The sequence below is a fragment of the Syngnathus typhle genome, linkage group LG13 (genome assembly GCF_033458585.1).
Source record: "Syngnathus typhle isolate RoL2023-S1 ecotype Sweden linkage group LG13, RoL_Styp_1.0, whole genome shotgun sequence".
In the NCBI taxonomy this organism is placed as follows: Eukaryota; Metazoa; Chordata; class Actinopteri; order Syngnathiformes; family Syngnathidae; genus Syngnathus; species Syngnathus typhle.
Window position 1 is genome coordinate 1,807,082 of NC_083750.1, and position 19,258 is coordinate 1,826,339.

At 47.1% G+C, this 19,258-nt stretch overlaps 1 protein-coding gene across 20 annotated transcripts in view; it reads left to right on the forward strand.

Annotated features, from left to right (window-relative positions):
• The first annotated feature begins 1,134 nt into the window (after positions 1-1,134).
• The window catches only part of LOC133166020 (SUN domain-containing ossification factor-like), a 156,901-nt gene continuing 138,777 nt past the window's right edge, over positions 1,135-19,258 (forward strand). For 14 of the 20 annotated variants that reach the window (XR_009717684.1, XR_009717683.1, XM_061295997.1 and 11 more), the window contains exons 1-2: positions 1,136-1,497; positions 13,973-14,020. Coding sequence is in view for 18 of the 20 variants with exons in the window: in XM_061295997.1 (XP_061151981.1) it covers positions 1,439-1,497; positions 13,973-14,020 (107 nt within the window). In the remaining 2 variants the exon portion in view is untranslated. Of the gene's footprint in view, positions 1,498-13,972; positions 14,021-19,258 lie in introns of all 20 variants that reach the window. The other 6 variants (XM_061295991.1, XM_061295988.1, XM_061295989.1 and 3 more) reach the window with 4 other exon arrangements.

The following is a 19,258-nucleotide window of genomic DNA, read 5'->3' on the forward strand; positions in this document are numbered from 1 at the left end:
GCTTCTATGTCGGGTGCTCTGCCCCCAGGAATACACATTACCGTGGCTGGATTTTTAAGCGTAATATTTCGGGTAATGGAGTCACCTATGACCAAAGTGCGAGGGCCAGTAGACCGAGATGACTTTGGACGGCTATGCGTCTTACCTGGCTCATAGCGATTAGCAAGCCGCTTGGGGCTCCGTCGTAGTAAAGAGAGAGCTGAGCCAAAAGGCAAAACTCTCAATTTACCGGTCGATTTACGCTCCTACCCTCACCTATGGTCACGAGCAATGGACCGTGACCGAAAGAATGAGATCCCGGATACAAGCGGCCAAAATGAGTTTTCTCCGCAGGATGTCCGGGCTCTCCCTTAGAGATAGGGTGAGAAGCTCGGTCATCCGGGAGAGACTCGGAGTAGAGTCGCTACTCCTCCATGTTGAGAGGAGCCAGATGAGGTGGCTCGGGCATCTCATCAGGGTGCCTCCTGGACGCCTCCCTGGGGAGGTGTTCCGGGCATGTCCCACCGGTAGGAGACCCCGGGGACGACCCAGGACGCGCTGGAGAGACTATGTCTCTCAGCTGGCCTGGGAACGCCTTGGGATCCCCTGGGTGAGCTGGATGAAGTGGCTGGGGAGAGGGAAGTCTGGGAGTCCCTCCTGAAGCTGCCGCCCCCGTGACCCGACCCCGGAAAAGCGGAAGATGGATGGATGGATAATGATGATAATAATAATAATAATAATAATAATAATAATGATAAAAGTACATCTCAAACCAGCAATCTAATGTGAAACCGCAGTTGATATATTGGATAACAATATTTAGGCATAAATATGCATACACGTTATTTAAAACCTACTATAAGTAAATCGTAAATCTACATTCTGGCTTACATAGTTCACGGTAGGGGACGCAACACGTCCACTCACTGATCCGTTGATGCACAGGAAGGCAGTTCCCTCACTGATCCGTTCTCGCGATAAACTGAAAATGCGAATCACTCAGTGAGTTCACTCACAAATTCGTTCGTTGGCGAACGGGAAATGCAATTCACGACTCGTTCGTGAACGGGAAGTTACGTCATTTTCTTCTTCGTTTTGTTTTCCGGCAAGGTGGCACCAGGTTCAGTGGGCATTACTACAACCTACTGGTTGAAGTTATATGAACGGAAAAAAAGAACAAATCACTTTAGGAAGTGATCCGTTCACTCTCGTTCACTCAAAAGATTTGTTCTTTTTAAACGAGTCGTTCACTGACGAGCCAACACTGAAAGCGTGACGTAGTGGCAGTTGGTAGCAGTTTGTTTTGCTATCAAGCTACAGTAAGAACTCTCCGATGTTGGCTAAGTTTAGCTTTACTTGCTGGTCAGCGTGTCTCCCCGACAGCAGAGAGGACATATAGGTCGACGAATTTGACAGCCTGTTCAAGCACGTCGAGAATGTCTTTCCCGACAGGACAGGGATGAAGATGATAATATGGCGAGTCGTGGCATTGTGGCTATCTTTGTCACTACTAAGTTGGTAAGTTTCCATATTTTTCTCGTTTACGTTAATTGCTATTTGGTAGTCAGATCTAAACTCCTAATGTTTTTCCAACCAAAATTGTTTCAACCTAAATTGTTAAAGTGGAATCGATTAAGGCCAAATTCCGCCCTACGTGTTTAGTTAGCTTGTGCTAGTTAGCAAGTAGTTAGCTTGTGCTAGTTAGCAAGCTGCTATGTTGTGATGTGGCACCTGGTTGATTTAGCAGACTCTGTGATCAGTAGGTTTTGCTAACCCGTCCGAGACATTGTCTTGTTTTTTACCAAATTGCGGATGCTCGGGTCGTCCTTTCACCACCAATGGACCAAAAGATGTTTTTAGCGAAGACATCAGCACTGATGCGACTGGTCCAAATAAGACACTCAAATAAATGCCCTCCTTCACAATTCACGCGACTATGCAATACAGATTTGGCTCTTCGAGATTAAAACTCTCACGTCAGTAGTAGTACTGGATGCACCTGCTGCGAAAGATAAAGAAGCAGATCACAGGCAATCGAAAAGAAAGAGATTGCACTACATCAGGGGTCTCAAACTCAATTTACCCGGGGGCCGCTGGACGTAGATTCTGGGTGAGGCTGGGCCGCAGCAGGTTTTTCACAAGAAAAGCTCTTACAAAAACATTCCAGAGTTATCAAAAGTCTTTGTTTATTCATCCTTTTTTGTCTTAGAAAATTTAAATAAATTAACAACTCATAAGAAAAAAATAAATCAGTAAGAAATAAAATGATAACAATAATAATTCAGCAGATATAGAAGACTGAATAAACCAAATATAGTTGCTGACTAGAGAAATGTAATTATTATTCAGATTCAAATATCTGTATTAACAGCTCTTTAACCTGTAACTTTCTGAACATGAATGGAACATTGAACATAAACTGTTATGAACATGGCTTCTTCTGCCTACTTCTTACTGCTAGAGACCTGGCAGCGCTTCCTCTTGCATAGCCGAGCCACATTTGGCTTAAGGGAGGAGGCAGTCGAGACCCTCAGTAGGGCTTGAAGATGCTCATCTGTTAGTCTGGACCTGTACTTGGACTTATTGAAGTTCAAGGTAGAGAAGAGCTTTTCACACAAGTATGTGCTGCCGAAAAGACACATGATCCGCTTGAACATTCGGGAAAGCTCAGGAAAGCTGGGGGGCAATTCTCTCAAAAATTGCCCAAGCTTGTCTGTGTAGCACCCTTTTAAACCACTCAGTGTAGAACTTACCAGAGAATGGTGGGTGCTTGGGTCCGGTTTGCCCTCAGGTGGATACCACGAAGGTTCACCTAATTAAGTGAGGTCGGTGAAAACTACCAACCAAACAAACACTCGCTAAAATGAGACACAGAGCAACTATAACGTATTGGCGAAATTAGAACGAGCCATATTTTAATACACAAAACGAAAATAAATCCACATAGAACAGGGGTGGGCAAACTTTTTGACTCGCGGGCCGAACTGGGTTCTAAATTTGGACCGGAGGGCCGGACCAGGAGCAGATGGACGTAGGCGTTGTGTGAAGTCATATAAGCGACCTGTAAAGGTCATTGCATAAAAGATCTTGGCCTTTAGTAGGTAGTAAAGCATGGATATTCCAAACAAGTTTTTTGAAAACAAATGCATTTATTAACAGCATTAAAAAAATAATAATTCACTAAAAAACTGCTATCAGTGATTCTCGTAAAATACGACACTGTTATTATGAATAACAATCTCCATCACTTCAGTGCCTGCAGGTCAGATTAATGAAAGATGTTTATCTTATGAGATCACATCAAACGGCAAACATTCTGACCAAATATATCATCTTGAAGAATCGGGTGAAAGCATACATCCAAATAAAGTAATCAAAACAGCAACACGGTGAGGGGTATCTGAAAATCAGAGCAGAGTTTTAACTCGCAAACACCTGGTAACAGAGGTGAGGAAACGCGAAACACTTCCTTAAAGTAAGCCTTAAGAACTTTACAGGTTAAGATTAGTCGCAAATAGGTGGTGCATCAATGTCCTTGAGCATCCTGCATTTTTTCAAATGCATTTTTTTACAATAAACTTGAGAGCCTCCCGTTCATTTTCAGTGGGAACAGTGTTTTTGGTCTCCCTTTTTTGCTAGTGCGTCATAGTCTGGAGTAAAATTTGTTGTGGCAATTCTTAGGCGAGATCCGACGTGTTGGTCCGTTTACCTTGATCTGTGACGGGTTGATGTTGATGTGGCTGAACGTCACGTCGCGTACGTCGAGCCAAATTGGCCACTCTTTTTTAACATTCGGCACTCACTTCTTTTTTTCGGGCCACTCATTTTAATGGAAGGATTCCAGGGGAAGGTTTGTGGGTGGCTTTAGCGCAAAACTGCATCTGAAAGCTCAGCGCGCGAATTATAAGAATGCTGTCGTCAAAGCCCACGCTCTAAATTCGGGACTGATACGAATAGAGCGAGAGTGCGCCAAGTCCGTACTACTGAGTACGTACACGCACTTGTGAGTGTGCACCGAGCTTTCTGACACGGCTTCCGGTAGTAAATGCGCAGGCGAGCGCTTCGCCATCTACTGGGAAAACGCAGTCATTGCAGGCAAAATGACCAAAAAAAAAAAGTTTAATACAATTTGTTCAGGGTTGGCGGGCCGGATTAAACGGTCCCGTGGGCCGGATGTGGCCCGCGGGCCGTAGTTTGCCCACCCCTGACATAGAACAATGGCAAAAGACAAACTTCTTTTCACACGCGCACACGGATACACACACGCTTTTCACACGCGCACCCGGATACACACACGCTCAGAATTTTAGTGTAGTGGGCCCACTCACACACACACGCACACTCAGTACTCACGACGTATGAAATGTCCCTTTCAGTCCGCACCACCCCGTTGCAGGCCTGTTTCCCCGCCTTGCTCACTACTCAGCAAAGCTAAAATTCCTTGTCGGTTTTTTGCAGCTTGAGTACGTGGCAATAAAGTCAAAGTCAAAGTCAAAGTCAGCTTTATTGTCAATCCCTCCACATGTCACAACACACAAAGAGACCGAAATTACGTTTTTCTCTATCCCACGGTGACGAGACACATAACACGATAGACATACATGTACGCGACACAATATAAAAACAAGAAGGCAAAAATTCAAACAATCAACAGTAAGAGTGATGAATAAATAATAAATAAACAGATAACACAATAAATAACGGAGCCAGCAAGCATAGCGCAAAAGTAAAAAACATCATAAACAAAAAGGCACAAACAATAAATAAGAGTAATAACAAGTAATAAATAATAAGAGCCAGTGTGCATTCAGACAGTTCAGACAGTAAAAGTACAGGACGCTACGCAGAACGGGGGAGCGAGTTCAGGATCCTAACAGCCTGGAGTATGAAGCTGTTTGAGAGTCTGGAGGTGCGGGAGCGCAGGCTTCTGTACCTCTTCCCAGAGGGCAGAAGCTCGAACAAAGAGTGAGCGGGGTGACTCGCATCACTCACAATCGTGGTCGCCTTGCGGGTGAGATGGGAGGTGTAAATGTCCTTCAAGGAGGGGAGCGAAGCACCAGCAATCTTACCAGCAGTGTTCACTATGCGCTGCAGGGCCTTCAAGTTGTAGTCAGTGCAGCCGCCACCCCAAACAGCAATACAGCTGGAGAGGACGCTCTCAATGGTGCCGCGGTAAAATGCAGTCATGACGGCCGGAGGAGCGCTCGCTCGCCTGAGTTTCCGCAGGAAGTACAGGCGGCGCTGGGCTTTCTTTGCCAGTGACGCTGTGTTGGTGGACCAGGAGAGATCCCCACTGGTGTGCACCCCCAGGAACTTGGCGCTGCTCACTCGCTCCACCACAGCACCGTCGATGGTCAGCGGCAGGTGTTGGGTGTGACCCTTCCGGAAGTCCACAACAATCTCCTTGGTCTTGTCGACGTTCAGCAGGAGGTTGTTGTCCCTGCACCACGTGGTCAGAAGGTCAACCTCCAGCCTGTATTGAGTCTCGTCTCCCTTGGTGATGAGACCCACCAGAGTCGTGTCGTCAGCAAACTTCACGATACGGTTGTCGCTGTAGGTTGCAGTGCAGTCATGCGTCAGGAGGGTGAAGAGCAGCGGACTGAGCACGCAGCCTTGGGGGGCCCCCGTGCTCAGCGTGATGCTGGCGGAGATTTTGTCGCCAACACGTCAAGTCAAGTCAAGTCAAGTTTATTTGTATAGCCCTAAATCACAAGCAGTCTCAAAGGGCTTCACATAGACAGAAATTGACAATTATTCTCAAAGCATCCCCTGATCTTAAGCTCCCAAAAGGGCAAGGAAAAACTTAAAAACCCCTACCAGGGGAAAATGAGAAACCTTGAGAAGGGACCACAGATGGAAGGATCCCCCTTTCAGGATCACCAAGTTGAAATGGATGCAGAGAGGGCACAAATGATACAACATGAAAATCAATTAAATAAAAAGTGGATGTCCATGTCATAGCAGAGGGCTGCCGAAGGAGCCCTCAATTGTCCTGGCAGTGTCTTCGAGGAGGTTGAGCTGCAGTTCCCCCATCCTGAATTGGCCCACGAGAATCCAGATAGCCGCTGTCAGCATGGGTGCCACCTAACCACCTCCCCGGCCGGGGAGGGGGGAGGGAGGTGGTGGAGAGGGAGAGAAAACAAACTCCAGCCGAATCGGCCACTACAGGTTGGTTAAAGGCCATGTCATAGAAATGTGTCTTTAAACGTGTCTTAAATGTTTCTACTGAGGTAGCAGTCCTAATATCCATTGGTAGGGCATTCCAAAGCTCTGGAGCCCGAATAGAAAATGCTCTAGAGCCTGCAGACATTTTCTTGGCCCTCGGTGTCGCTAAAAGGGTAGCGTTTTGCGAACGAAGGTTACGAGACGGAACATAAGGAACAACTAGGTCGACGAGATATGAAGGCGCTAAGCCATGCAGCGATTTATAGGTTAGTAGAAGAACCTTGAAGTCACATCTTAAATGGACCGGGAGCCAATGTAAGTTGGCTAGTATTGGGGTAATGTGATCAAATTTTCTTGTCCGAGAAAGCAGCCTTGCAGCAGCATTTTGTACTAACTGTAGACTTTTGATGCGGGACTTAGGAAGACCCGAAAATAGTACATTACAGTAGTCCAGGCGCGACGTGACGAACGCATGTATAATAGTTTCCGCATCACCAGTCGAGAGGATCGGACGAATCTTTGCAATATTACGTAGGTGAAAAAATGCAATTCTGGTTATATTCTTAATGTGCTTTTGAAAGGAGAGAGTTTGGTCAAATATTACCCCGAGATTAGTTACAGTATCGCTTTGATTGATAGTACTACCTAACACGTACTACCTGTGGCCTCTGACAGAGGAAGTCCAGTAGCCAGTTGCAGAGGTAGGTACTGAGGCCCAGCGCGTCAAGTTTGCTGATGAGGCGTTGTGGCACAATGGTGTTGAAGGCAGAACTGAAGTCCACAAACAGCAATCTCACATACGAGTCCCTCCTCTCCAGGTGGGTGAGGGCCGAGTGGAGGGCAGAGCAGATGGCATCCTCAGAAGACCGCTTGGCTCGGTACGCAAACTGGAAGGGGTCAGTGGTGGGGGGGAGAACGGATCGGATGTGCTCCATGACAAGCCGCTCAAAGCACTTCATGATGATGGGCATAAGTACCACGGGGCGGTAGTCATTGAAGCAGGACGGAGCGGGTTTCTTCGGCACAGGTACGATGGTGGCAGCTTTGAAACACGACGGGACGATGGCCTGCTCAGGGCTCGAAGCTTATTATTTGCCCAAGTTGCCCTCGGGCAAGTTGGAGAAAATTTTACTTGCCCGAAACAAAATTTTACTTGCCCGAATTTTTTTGGAGTGGAATTTTACTTGCCCGACACATTTTTGCAATAAAAAAGACAACACTATAAGTTTTGCCTTCATATGCCTTCGTATCCGCCAACCGGAAACAAGCTCTGCTGGTGCGCAGGCGCAGAAGAGCCAGGGACGGGTGAGGCAGCATGCATTTAATTACGAAGCGCTTTGCCGTTATCAATGTATTGCAGACTTACACGAGAAACTAACCGCTCCCTAGAAAACAAAATGTCGGACCAGAAGCGGCAGAAGTTGCGAGAAATTATGCACAAAATCGTCTTTTTACAGCTTGAAAACATGGTATTATGGCAGGGCAAGTTCGGGCAAGTGAGGAAAAATTCTACTTGCCCGTCTGCCATCGCTACTTGCCCCGGGCAATCGGGCAATCGTTAGTTTCGAGCCCTGCCTGCTGCAGGGAAGTGTTAAAGATGTCCGTGAAGACATCCGTCAGCTCACCAGCGCAGTCCTTCAGCGCCCGACCCGGGATGTTGTCAGGGCCCGCCGCCTTACGGATGTTGATGGCGGCAAGCGCCCTCCTCACGCTGTCGGCGGAGAGGCACAGGGGCAGCTCGTGTGAAGGGGGAGTGGCCTTCAGCGGGCAAGTGCTGTTCTGAGCGTCGAAGCGAGCAAAGAAGCGGTTGAGGTAATTGAGCAGACGGACGTCGCCTTCACAGCTCTGCGGCGCGGGCTTGTAATCCGTGATGGTCTGAATGCCCTGCCAAAGGCTCCGTGCGTCCCTGCTGTCCTTGAAGTGGGCGGTAATTTTGCACGAGAACGCCCTCTTTGCTTCTTTGATGCCCCGGGACAGGTCGGCCCTCGCAGTCCTCAAGCCAGCCTCATCCCCTGCTCTAAAGGCTTTGTCCCTGGCCCTCAGCAGCCTGAAGACAGCCCCTGTCAGCCATGGCTTCCGGTTAGCCCGAGTGACGATGGATTTTGAGAGAGTCACATCATCAATACACTTCCTGATGTAGGAGGAAACAGAGTCAGTATACTCCTCAATGTCTGTCCGATCGTCGCAAGTGGCAGCCCTCCTAAACATGTCCCAGTCAGTAGAGCCAAAGCAGTCACGCAGTGCATCAGAGGCACCCTCAGGCCACACCCGTACCTGCTTGCGAACCGGCCTGGACGCTCTCACCATTTGTCTGTATGCGGGCAAAAGCATAACAGTGATATGGTCAGAAAGTCCAAGATGGGGGAGGGGGGCGGCTTTGAAAGCTCCTTTATGCGAAGAGTAGACCCGGTCCAGGAAGCTGTCGCCACGCGTAGGAAAATTAACATGCTGGTGAAGCCTCGGAAAAACAGACTTCAGGTTAGCATGATTAAAATCCCCAGCGAAGATGGTGAAACCGTCAGGGTGCGCTGTCTCTTGTTCACTGACAGCCTGGTACAGTTCACTAAGAGCCGCGACCCTGTCGCCTTCGATGTTGGAAGGCGGGATGTAAACCGCGACTAGCAGAATCGCGGTAAATTCCCTTGGCAGGTAAAAAGGACGGCACTTAATGATCACGAACTCCGCCAGTGGCGAGCAGTGCTTGCATACCACTACAGAGTCCCGGCACCATTCGTCACGGATGTAGACGCATATTCCACCTCCACGAGATTTCCCCCCTTGTACAATGGCCCGGTCCGCCCGATAGCACGCTAGCCGCTCCAGATGTACGGCAGAGTCCGGAATGTTGACAGTCAACCAAGTCTCAGTGAACACGAGCACACAGCAGTCCCGCACTGTCCGGTTTGTAGATTGCAGCAGGCGAATGTAATCCATTTTGTTGTCCAGCGATCGAACATTCGCCAGAAGAATGGAAGGCACGGCCGGGCGAGCAGGGCTGGCCGCCAGCCTGGCCCGGACGCCCCCGCGTTTGCCCCTCTTCAGCCTCCTCGCACACCGCTTTCGACGCTTCCCAACCGGGGGAGGAATAGCAGACGAGCCCGGCGACGCTTCAGGACGTAGCAGTCCGAGCTCCTTTGATGTTCCCGCATCAAAGTCCAGAACTCGACAAAACTCGCTTTTGCCGATATCAAGCAGAACCTGCCTGCCGTACTTGTAGCACGACTCAGTACGACGAGACGAACAAAAAAAACTGCCGGACAAACACTCATTAGACGGACAAAACACCGTTTGGGCGGGACAGAGAGAGGTCGCTGCGTATGCACGCGCCGCCATCTTGAAAAGTGTGTCGGTCTCGGTTGTCCGTAGCTTGTGTGCGTGGCAAGATATGGTCTCTGTCGTCGGGTAGCTTGAGTGCGTGGCAAGATATGGTCTCTGTCGTCGAGTAGCTTGAGTGCGTGGCAACGAGATGGCAACGTAGCTCAGACGTTAACCGCGGTTGCTACGGCCTTGCTAATTTCCGGTTCCATGCTCGCTCCTCTTGCGACAACAAACTTTCCCGACGCGGCAAAAACTAACAGTCTGTACGTATCTTAAAACATACCACTGTATTCTTAGCAAATTATTTACCACCAACACCCTCAATTCCTTCGGAAGGATACCGCATACGTCCGTTCCGCTCAGTCTTTTTCAACTCTTTTTTCCCGGGGGGAAAAAACCTCTCCCCAACAACAGCCAATCACATTTGACTATGCAATGCCAATTTGTTTAATTGACCAATGAAATGGTATGAACACAAACACAACCTAACTTGCTTAAACAGACAGTTTACTTTTAAGTTTGGGTGACCTATATTTAAATAAAAAATAGGATTTATATACTATCATAATAATGAATATTATGACAATTACTGTAACAGAAATAATTAAATAAACTATTAGTCTGGTAATCACCGGGCTACACTCTCCCCCTTCTAAAAGGTTTTGATGTCCTCATCAAAAAAGGACTTACAGACATAATATAGTCAGCAAGTTTAAAGGGAAAAGGCCGAATTTGAACAAGTGAAACACACCAGAGGGTTTGACATGAGCTTCTTCTGGAGTTGCTGTAAAGCCCACTTCCCACCAACACTCCGTGGCTTAAAACAGTAACTGGATGGTCACAGGGTTCTCCAAGTTCATCATAACTCAGCCTGACCACTGGAAGAGTGACTCTCTTAGAACGTTCCACTTTCTGAATTTCCACTTCAGTTCTCTGACTTGAGTTGAGCTCTGTTTCCCCCTCTAAATCGTTGACTTCTGGGTCAGCATTGGGAGGCAGGCTTAGGCTCTCACTGACAATTGACTGTGCATTAGCCTCATCTTGAGCTTGTCTCGGCATGTCGTAGACTGGTAGAGCTTGGCTTATTGGCAACCTGGGATGTGTCTGTAACTTGTCCCAGGCAATCTTCCAGTAATTTGTCCACTGTTCCTCCTCGCAATCAGACTCAGAGGACATTCCTTCCTCGTGGTCGGGTGACTGTGGCTGTTCTTTTGTCTTTTGTTGGGATCTGGTTACCCGTCCTTGTTGTGGCTGCTCATCACCCTCGTCCACAGGGAGTCTCACGAGGTAACCGATGGGTAACAGATGATTACGATGGATGGTCTTCTCCACTCCCATGCCTCTCTCAGGCTTAATCTTGTAGACTGGTAGGTTCGACAGTTTTTCCACCACCACATACGGTGAGGGTCTCCATTTACATCTCAGTTTTTGTTTGCCTTGAACTCCAAAATTTCTCATCAGAACTCGGTCACCTTTGTCCAGAACTTGTTCTTTGACATGCTTGTCATGTGCTCTCTTGTTTCTTTGGTGGTTTTTGTCCGATGTCTCTGTAGCTAGTGTGTAAGCGCTTTGGAGGTCCCTCTTGAGATTGGCTACGTACTGGTGATAGGACTTGCCTTTTGGACTGGTATCGGCCACGTCAAAACAAACATCAACTGGTAGACGAGCTTCTCGGCCAAACATCAACAGATAGGGTGAGTAACCAGTGGCTTCATTCTGTGAACAATTGTAGGCGTGAACCAGTTGACTGATCTTTTGACTCCACTTTTGCTTCTGCTTGGTATCAAGAGTGCCTAGCATTGACAAAAGCGTACGGTTGAATCTTTCTGGTTGAGGATCCCCCTGAGGATGGTAAGGAGATGTTCTGGATTTTTGAATGCCTAACATCCTCAGGAGATCTTGGATCAACTTGCTTTCAAAATCCCGCCCTTGGTCAGAATGTATGCGGGCAGGGAGACCATAATGTACAAAGAACCGTTCACACAGAATCTTGGCTACAGTCATGGCTTTCTGGTCTTTGGCTGGAAAGGCTTGAGCGTAGCGGGTAAAATGGTCAGTCACTACCAGGATGTTAGCATAACCTTGAGAGTCTGGTTCAAGTGACAGGAAATCGATACACACGAGGTCTAAAGGCCCTTGGCTGGTTATCTGATTCAAAGGAGCAGCTTTTTGGGGCAGGGCTTTGCGGGTGATGCAATGGCCACAGTTTTTTACATACTGCTCCACTTCGGCACCCATCTTGGGCCAGTAAAATCGATCTCTGATAAGTTCAAGTGTCTTGTCTATGCCTACGTGACCAGACTCATCGTGTAGGGATTTCAGAACCATGGTGACATACTCTTTGGGTAGAACTAGCTGGTGCACTGGGGACCCATTTCTTTGCACATTTCTGTAGAGCAGGTTTTCTAGCTCTTGCTTGCTTCTTTATTCAACAGTGTGGAAATCGGGTTTTCAAAAGTGGCGAATGGTGTACCACCACTCAGTGATTGTTTGACTGGGGCAATATTAGGGTCATGGTCTTGGGCTTGGATGAGATCTTTATGACTGAACTGTGTTAATGAACCAAGATCCAGCCGAACTGGGTAGACGAAGGACTCAGGAATGGCGTCTGGGGACACTCCGAGCGATTCTGCGACGGTTGTGGACTCTTTATGGGTTTCTCTGCAAGTAATTTGTTTGCAGAGAGCTTTGACACCCTCCAGAGACACACTTTGCCATTCTTGTTTGGTATCGGAAACGGGCTTTTGCGAGAGTGAATCAGCATCTATATTGTTCCTGCCTGGTCTATACTGCAGGGTAAAATTGTAGGTGGACAAGGCGGAGAGCCAACGATGTCCTGTTGCGTTGAGTTTGGCAGTCGTGAGAATGTAGGTGAGCGGGTTGTTGTCTGTTCTCACAGTAAACTGAGCTCCATATAAATAATCGTGGAATTTGTCGACTACAGCCCACTTGAGTGCCAAAAACTCCAGCTGGTGTACTGGATAGTTCTTTTCAGATGTACTTAGCTTGCGGCTGGCGAAAGCGACTGGTCTTAACCCTTCTGGGTACTCCTGATTTAGAACGGCACCCAAACCTTGATAACTTGCATCGATGTGAAGCATGTAAGGTTTGGTCAGGTCAGTGAATGCCAGCACAGGAGCACTTGTGAGGCAGTGGATGATCCTTTGGAAAGCCTCTGAACAGGACTTGTCCCACCGATCACCGAAAGGCTCTTCTTTTTTGTAATAGTTCTTGTCTGGTGAAGGATTGGATTTTTTCTTCTTTTGTGTTGGAGGATAACCCTTGCATAGCTCGGTTAACGGACGAACGATGATGGAAAAGTTTTTGATGAATCTACGGTAATAACCACAAAACCCCAAGAAAGACTGGAGAGATGTGAGGTCTGTAGGTTGCGTCCACTTGGTCACAGATTCAACTTTGGCGGGGTCTGTGGCAATTCCATGCTCCGAGACGATGTGCCCAACATAGTTCACTTGGGGGCGACAAAACTGACACTCATCCAGAGACAGCTTGAGCCCAGCTTCTTCAAGGCGGTTAATGACTTTGAGAAGTCTTTGTTCGTGTTCCTCTAATGTTTTGCCAAACACAATCAGGTCATCCAGATAAACAATAACCTCTAGCATGTGCATGTCCCCAACTGTCTTCTCCATCAGTCTCTGGAACGTTGCAGGGGCACCAGTAATTCCTTGTGGCATCCGCTCAAACTGGAAAAAACCCAGGGGACATATAAATGCAGTTTTTTCTTTGTCCTCTTTGGCCATTGGGATTTGGTAGTAGCCACTGCGCAGATCCAGCACCGAAAACCACTTGCTGCCGGACAAACAGTCAAGGGCGTCGTCAATGCGAGGCACGGCATACTGATCGGGAATGGTTCTGCGGTTCAAGGTGCGGTAGTCGACACACATGCGAAGTTGGCCATTCTTTTTACGTGCAAGGACAATCGGGGATGCGTAGGGACTCCTTGATTCCTTTATGATTCCAGCAGCCAGCAGACCTTGTAGATGACGCCGGAGATCATCCAAGTCAGCAGGTGCAATGCGCCGAGACCGTTCTCTGAAAGGAGTGTTATTGTTTACCCGTATGTTATGCACTACTCCTCTTGCCAAACCCACATCCCACTCCTCTGTAGAAAACACATTGGGATGCTGAGCAAGCTTTGTACTGAGTCTTTCTTTCCATTCTTCGCTGATGTCTGAATCACTAAAGTTAAACAAGCAGGGGTCCATAGCTGGAACAATATTGGGATGGGAGCTTGGTGTATCAGTCACAACATCAGCGACATGTAAATGTGCAATCACAGTCCCCATAGGGATAGCAGTTGACTTTAGAGACTCATTTCGCAGAAGCACCAGAAACTTATTGGGGTCTAACATCTTAGAGAATAACACCGTTGGTTGGACTAGGACACTTGGAGGAAGAGAAGGTGAGTGAGCACGTTCAGTGAGGAGTATACTGTCTCCAAGGGTTTTCCTTTCTTTGACTCGACAAATGGCAATGTGTTCTGTGCCAGGTGCTATGATGAGAGGACCAGGACCTGCCCATTTTACATCAGCAACAGGTAAGTTGGTGTCGTCTTCGGGCCTTTTTTCTTCAGAAGAAGGTGAGTAGTTTTCTTTGTGCACTTGAACTTTAACGGACTTTACATTTTCCAGGACTTTCTGAGTAGAGTTTGACTGAAAAGGCCGAACACCCTTGACATTGGTGCCAATAAGAACGGGTATTGTCTCGGAACAACGAGGGTCAGGACACACCAAAGCCAGAACAGACACAGCCTTGGCTTTGTTCCATTTTGACTTGTCTGGCAGCCCCAACTCAACTTGGACATAGCCTTTATAGGGGTAACTATCTTTTGAGTCACTCAGGCCCCATATGGACAGACCAGTCACCGGGTTCAGCGGGATATGTGACAGATTTTCACTGTACCAGCTGTCAAAAATGATGGTAACTTGGGAGCCGCTATCCATGAGTGCCGTGCAGGGGTTGCCATTAATAGTTACTTGGGCAGTAGAAGGAGGTCCAACGAGACCTTCTGGCAAACTGTAGGTCTGCATGTGGACAGAACTCCTCTTCACATTTGCATTTGTATTATTTTCTCTTGCCTCTTCAGGTCTTTGACCTTGCGTGGACTTTCTTTGAGCTTGTAGGAGTTTCTGTATTACTTTGGGATAGTTCTCTGGAGCAATACATTTAGTTGCAATGTGCCCATCTTCGCCACACCGGTAACAAAAGAAATCACTTGAGTTTCTGGAAGTGAAAGTTCTTTGCTGCTGGGGCTTAGACGGAGTTTCTCTTTGACGGTTCTCAGAGGCTGAACTGTACTTGGGCTTAAATGACATTGCTGAGACTTGTTTTCTGAGCTTTACCACCTCTTTCTTTAGGGCTTGTACGTTTTTATCTTCTGAGCTCTCTGTTTTTATATCGACAGACGGGAAAAAACTTGTCATATTCCCACATGGCATTGATGAGGACGTAGTGAGCTCACATACTTGCGTTTTGAGTTGGTCTATTTCTGCCTTTAAACCTGTGATCTCAGTGTCTGAAGTTAACATGGCACTTTTTGCATAAACTGCTTTGGACGGTTGTAGTCTGCGGCGTGAAGCTTCATGCTCCTCTTCCTGACGTATCTCAGTGAGTAGCTGCAGGAAAATGGGCGGATTATCACGTCGTTCTCTCAGTCGGAGGTTCAGGATCATAAAATCAGATCTGGTGGCTCCTTTGATGAGCTGGTCGATGCGAGCGCGATCTTTGTGATCTACCCTTATGCCCCCTTTTTGGACGACTTTATTCAGGACTCGCTCCATGCGCCTCAAAAACTCGGATAGTTTCTCACTTGGGTGTTGGCACAGCATTCTGTAGGTAAAATAAAGTTCTTCTCCGCTCTCTGGTGTACCAAATGTACCAGTGGACGTTGCGCTGGGGTCATTGAATCGGACAGCTTGCAGGACCTCTAGTGCAGGACCTTTAACACTTTCCCTAATCCTCATCCTCTTTTCTCTTTCCGGACGTTCACATTCCTCAATCATGAGTCTGGCTTGTTCAATCCAATTTTCCAACTGTTCTTCTCCAGATGGTGTGGGCGTAACCCCTGAGAAGGTCCGCAGTCTCCTGAATGGGCTGATGTCACTGCTGGTGGGCTGTTGTGTCTGTTTCAAGATTTTACCAACAGCTTTGATGATAGCCTCAGGAGAGGACGCTTGCAGTGGGGGAATCAAACTAGGATGGGTTTGTGGCACACTTGGACCATCACTGGCTGCCTCATTCTCTAGTGCAGAAACTACAAAGATCCTCCATGGCCCAACAGAACATTCGGGAAATACATCAACAGGAATTGCGCTGGTATTGACCTTCTCTTTCCACTCACACAGCACAGTTAGGCTTTGAGAATGTGGGTCAAACATCCTTCCTCTCACTTTGACTCTCCCAAGTGCTTTGATTGTCTGCAAGGTTTCTTCAATGGTATTTGTTTCAGCCTCTGCAGGAACGTCTTTCAACAGCAAAGCGTTGGCCAGGTCTGTGCCTTCTCCAATACACCAGTTCTTCAGCTGAGCCATTCCCCCTGGTTGTGCAGTTACTTGGATCACTTGTCAGGACTAAATTTGATGGGCTTTAGTTTTTACAAGTAGCATTTAAATTTTAAGGGGATAACTAAGGCTTCGTTAAGGTGACTAACTTAAGGGTAAAGAATACAGAATTATTTTATTTTCTTATTATTACTATTAAACCTACACTTCTCTGGGTCAAACTAAATGTAGTTAAATGTAGTGCTATTTTATAACTATTTTAGAGCTAAATCAATCCCAGCGGTGCCTCCATTTTATGTAGCACCCTTTTAAACCACTCAGTGTAGAACTTACCAGAGAATGGTGGGTGCTTGGGTCCGGTTTGCCCTCAGGTGGATACCACGAAGGTTCACCTAATTAAGTGAGGTCGGTGAAAACTACCAACCAAACAAACACTAGCTAAAATGAGACCCAGAGCAACTATAACGTATTGGCGAAATTAGAAAGAGCCATATTTTAATACACAAAACGAAAATAAATCCACATAGAACAATGGCAAAAGACAAACTTCTTTTCACACGCGCACACGGATACACACACGCTTTTCACACGCGCACCCGGATACACACACGCTCAGAATTTTAGTGTAGTGGGCCCACTCACACACACACGCACACTCAGTACTCACGACGTATGAAATGTCCCTTTCAGTCCGCACCACCCCGTTGCAGGCCTGTTTCCCCGCCTTGCTCACTACTCAGCAAAGCTAAAATTCCTTGTCGTTTTTTTGCAGCTTGAGTACGTGGCAATAAACGGTCTCGGTTGTCCGTAGCTTGTGTGCGTGGCAAGATATGGTCTCTGTCGTCGGGTAGCTTGAGTGCGTGGCAAGATATGGTCTCTGTCGTCGAGTAGCTTGAGTGCGTGGCAACGAGATGGCAACGTAGCTCAGACGTTAACCGCGGTTGCTACGGCCTTGCTAATTCCCGGTTCCATGCTCGCTCCTCTTGCGACAACAAACTTTCCCGACGCGGCAAAAACTAACAGAGTCTGTACGTATCTTAAAACATACCACTGTATTCTTAGCAAATTATTTACCACCAACACCGTCAATTCCTTCGGAAGGATACCGCATATGTCCGTTCCGCTCAGTCTTTTTCAACTCTTCCTTTTTTCCCGGGGGGAAAAAAACCTCTCCCCAACAACAGCCAATCACATTTGACTATGCAATGCCAATTTGTTTAATTGACCAATGAAATGGTATGAACACAAACACAACCTAACTTGCTTAAACAGACAGTTTACTTTTAAGTTTGGGTGACCTATATTTAAATAAAAAACAGGATTTATATACTATCATAATAATGAATATTATGACAATTACTGTAACAGAAATAATTAAATAAACTATTAGTCTGGTAATCACCGGGCTACATCTGCTTTCCCACTCACCTCCCTGAACTTGGCTTTGAGTTCAGAGTTGCACTGCAGGTCAATGAGCTCCATTTGAAGCACAGGGGGGGCATCTTGCACATCAAAGCAGAAGGGGTCTGCATAAATTTGAAATGTGGCTCTGTGCGTCTTGAAGTCTGCAAATCTCTGTTTAAATTCCTCTTCTAGCTTTAAAATGGCATCCACATACTTCTCACTACTGAATGGTGTGCCTGAATCAATGAGTGCTTTGCATGTTGGGAAATGGCTAAGGTTTGTCTGAGAAAGCTGGGCTTTCCATAACATGAGTTTTGTAGAGAATGCTCTCACGTTGTCATAGGCAGCACTGACAAGTTGCCCCTGGCCTTGTAACTTCTTGTTCAGTACATTAAGCTCATGTGTAATATCAACAAGAAAAGCCAAGTCCATGAGCCATTTGGGGTCACTTAGCACGGGAACAGCAACCCCATCTTTCTCCATGAAGGCTTTCACTTCCGCTCTCAACTCAAAAAATCTCTTCAATATGCTTCCCCTGCTGAGCCAACGTACCTCGGTGAAGTAGAGCACATCCCCATGTTTTGACTCCATTTCCTCTAAAAAAGCACGGAACCTTCTGTGCTTTAAGCCCCTGGATCTGATGTAGTTGATACATTTCACAACGACAGACATAACATTGTCGAACTTCAGGCATTTGCTGCAAAGGGCCTGCTGATGGATAATGCAGTGCAGAGCAATGGCCTCCTCCACACTCTCCTCTTCCAATTTTTTTTTAACGAGTGCCACCAGTCCATTTTTCCTCCCTGTCATTGATGGCGCTCCATCAGTTGTTATTCCAGCAAACCTCTTCCATGATAAACCGGCATTCTCAATGGCCTCACATAGCTGGTGAAATATCTCCTGAGCGGTGGTCTGGCCATGCATTGGAATAACTGAGAGCAGCTCCTCTATGACTTCAAAATTGTCATCAACACCATCCCGGACACAGATGGCAAGCTGGGCAGTGTCGGTGATGTCTGTGGTCTCATCAAGAGCGACTGAGTATACACTGAAACATTTTGCTTTTTCACACAGTTGATCATAAACGTCACTTGACAGATCAGTAATGCGCTCTGCCACAGTGTTGGCAGAAAGGCTAATGTTGCTAAACTGACCTTGTTTTTCTGGACAGACAATACTTGCAGCCTGTAATATGCAGTTTTTGACAAATTCACCTTCTGTGAATGGCTTTCCTGCTTTAGCAATCATCTCGCTAACCACATAGCTAGCTTCGACTGCTGCATCATTCTCTTTGGTTGCTTTCTTAAAGAAATCCTGTTGCCTCAGTAGACCTGTTTTAAGATTAACAACCCGGTTGGCTCTCTCATCTCCCTGGCATTTCTCATACTCCTCAGCATGTCTAGTTGGGTAATGACGTCTCAAGTTGTATTCTTTGTGCACTGCAACTTTCTCTGTGCAAATAAGACACGTCGGGATGCCCCTGTGCTCAACAAAGAAATATTGCACTTCCCACTTCTCCTGAAATTGTCTGTGCTCATCACCAACCTTTCTCTTCACTGCAGGCTTTGAACAAGACATGTTTGGGGCTTTTGTAATATTATTTAGTTCTACTTGATGTCACTGTCGCGTTTCAGTTTCGGTGTTTTTCGGCGCTTCCGCATCCGGTCACATTGCCGCGCGTTCGCAATCATAGACATAATAAAAGGGTAGACCCCGCTGGGGGTGCTGCGCGGCGAGAAATGCGGCCGCCATCTTGGTCAGATGACCAATCGCTAATTCTGTTGTCACGAGCCTGAGCTACGGGAGCCCACAGGTGTTAAAAATATAAAAAACCCAGATGCATGTGAGAAAAAATGCGCGGGCCGCATTAA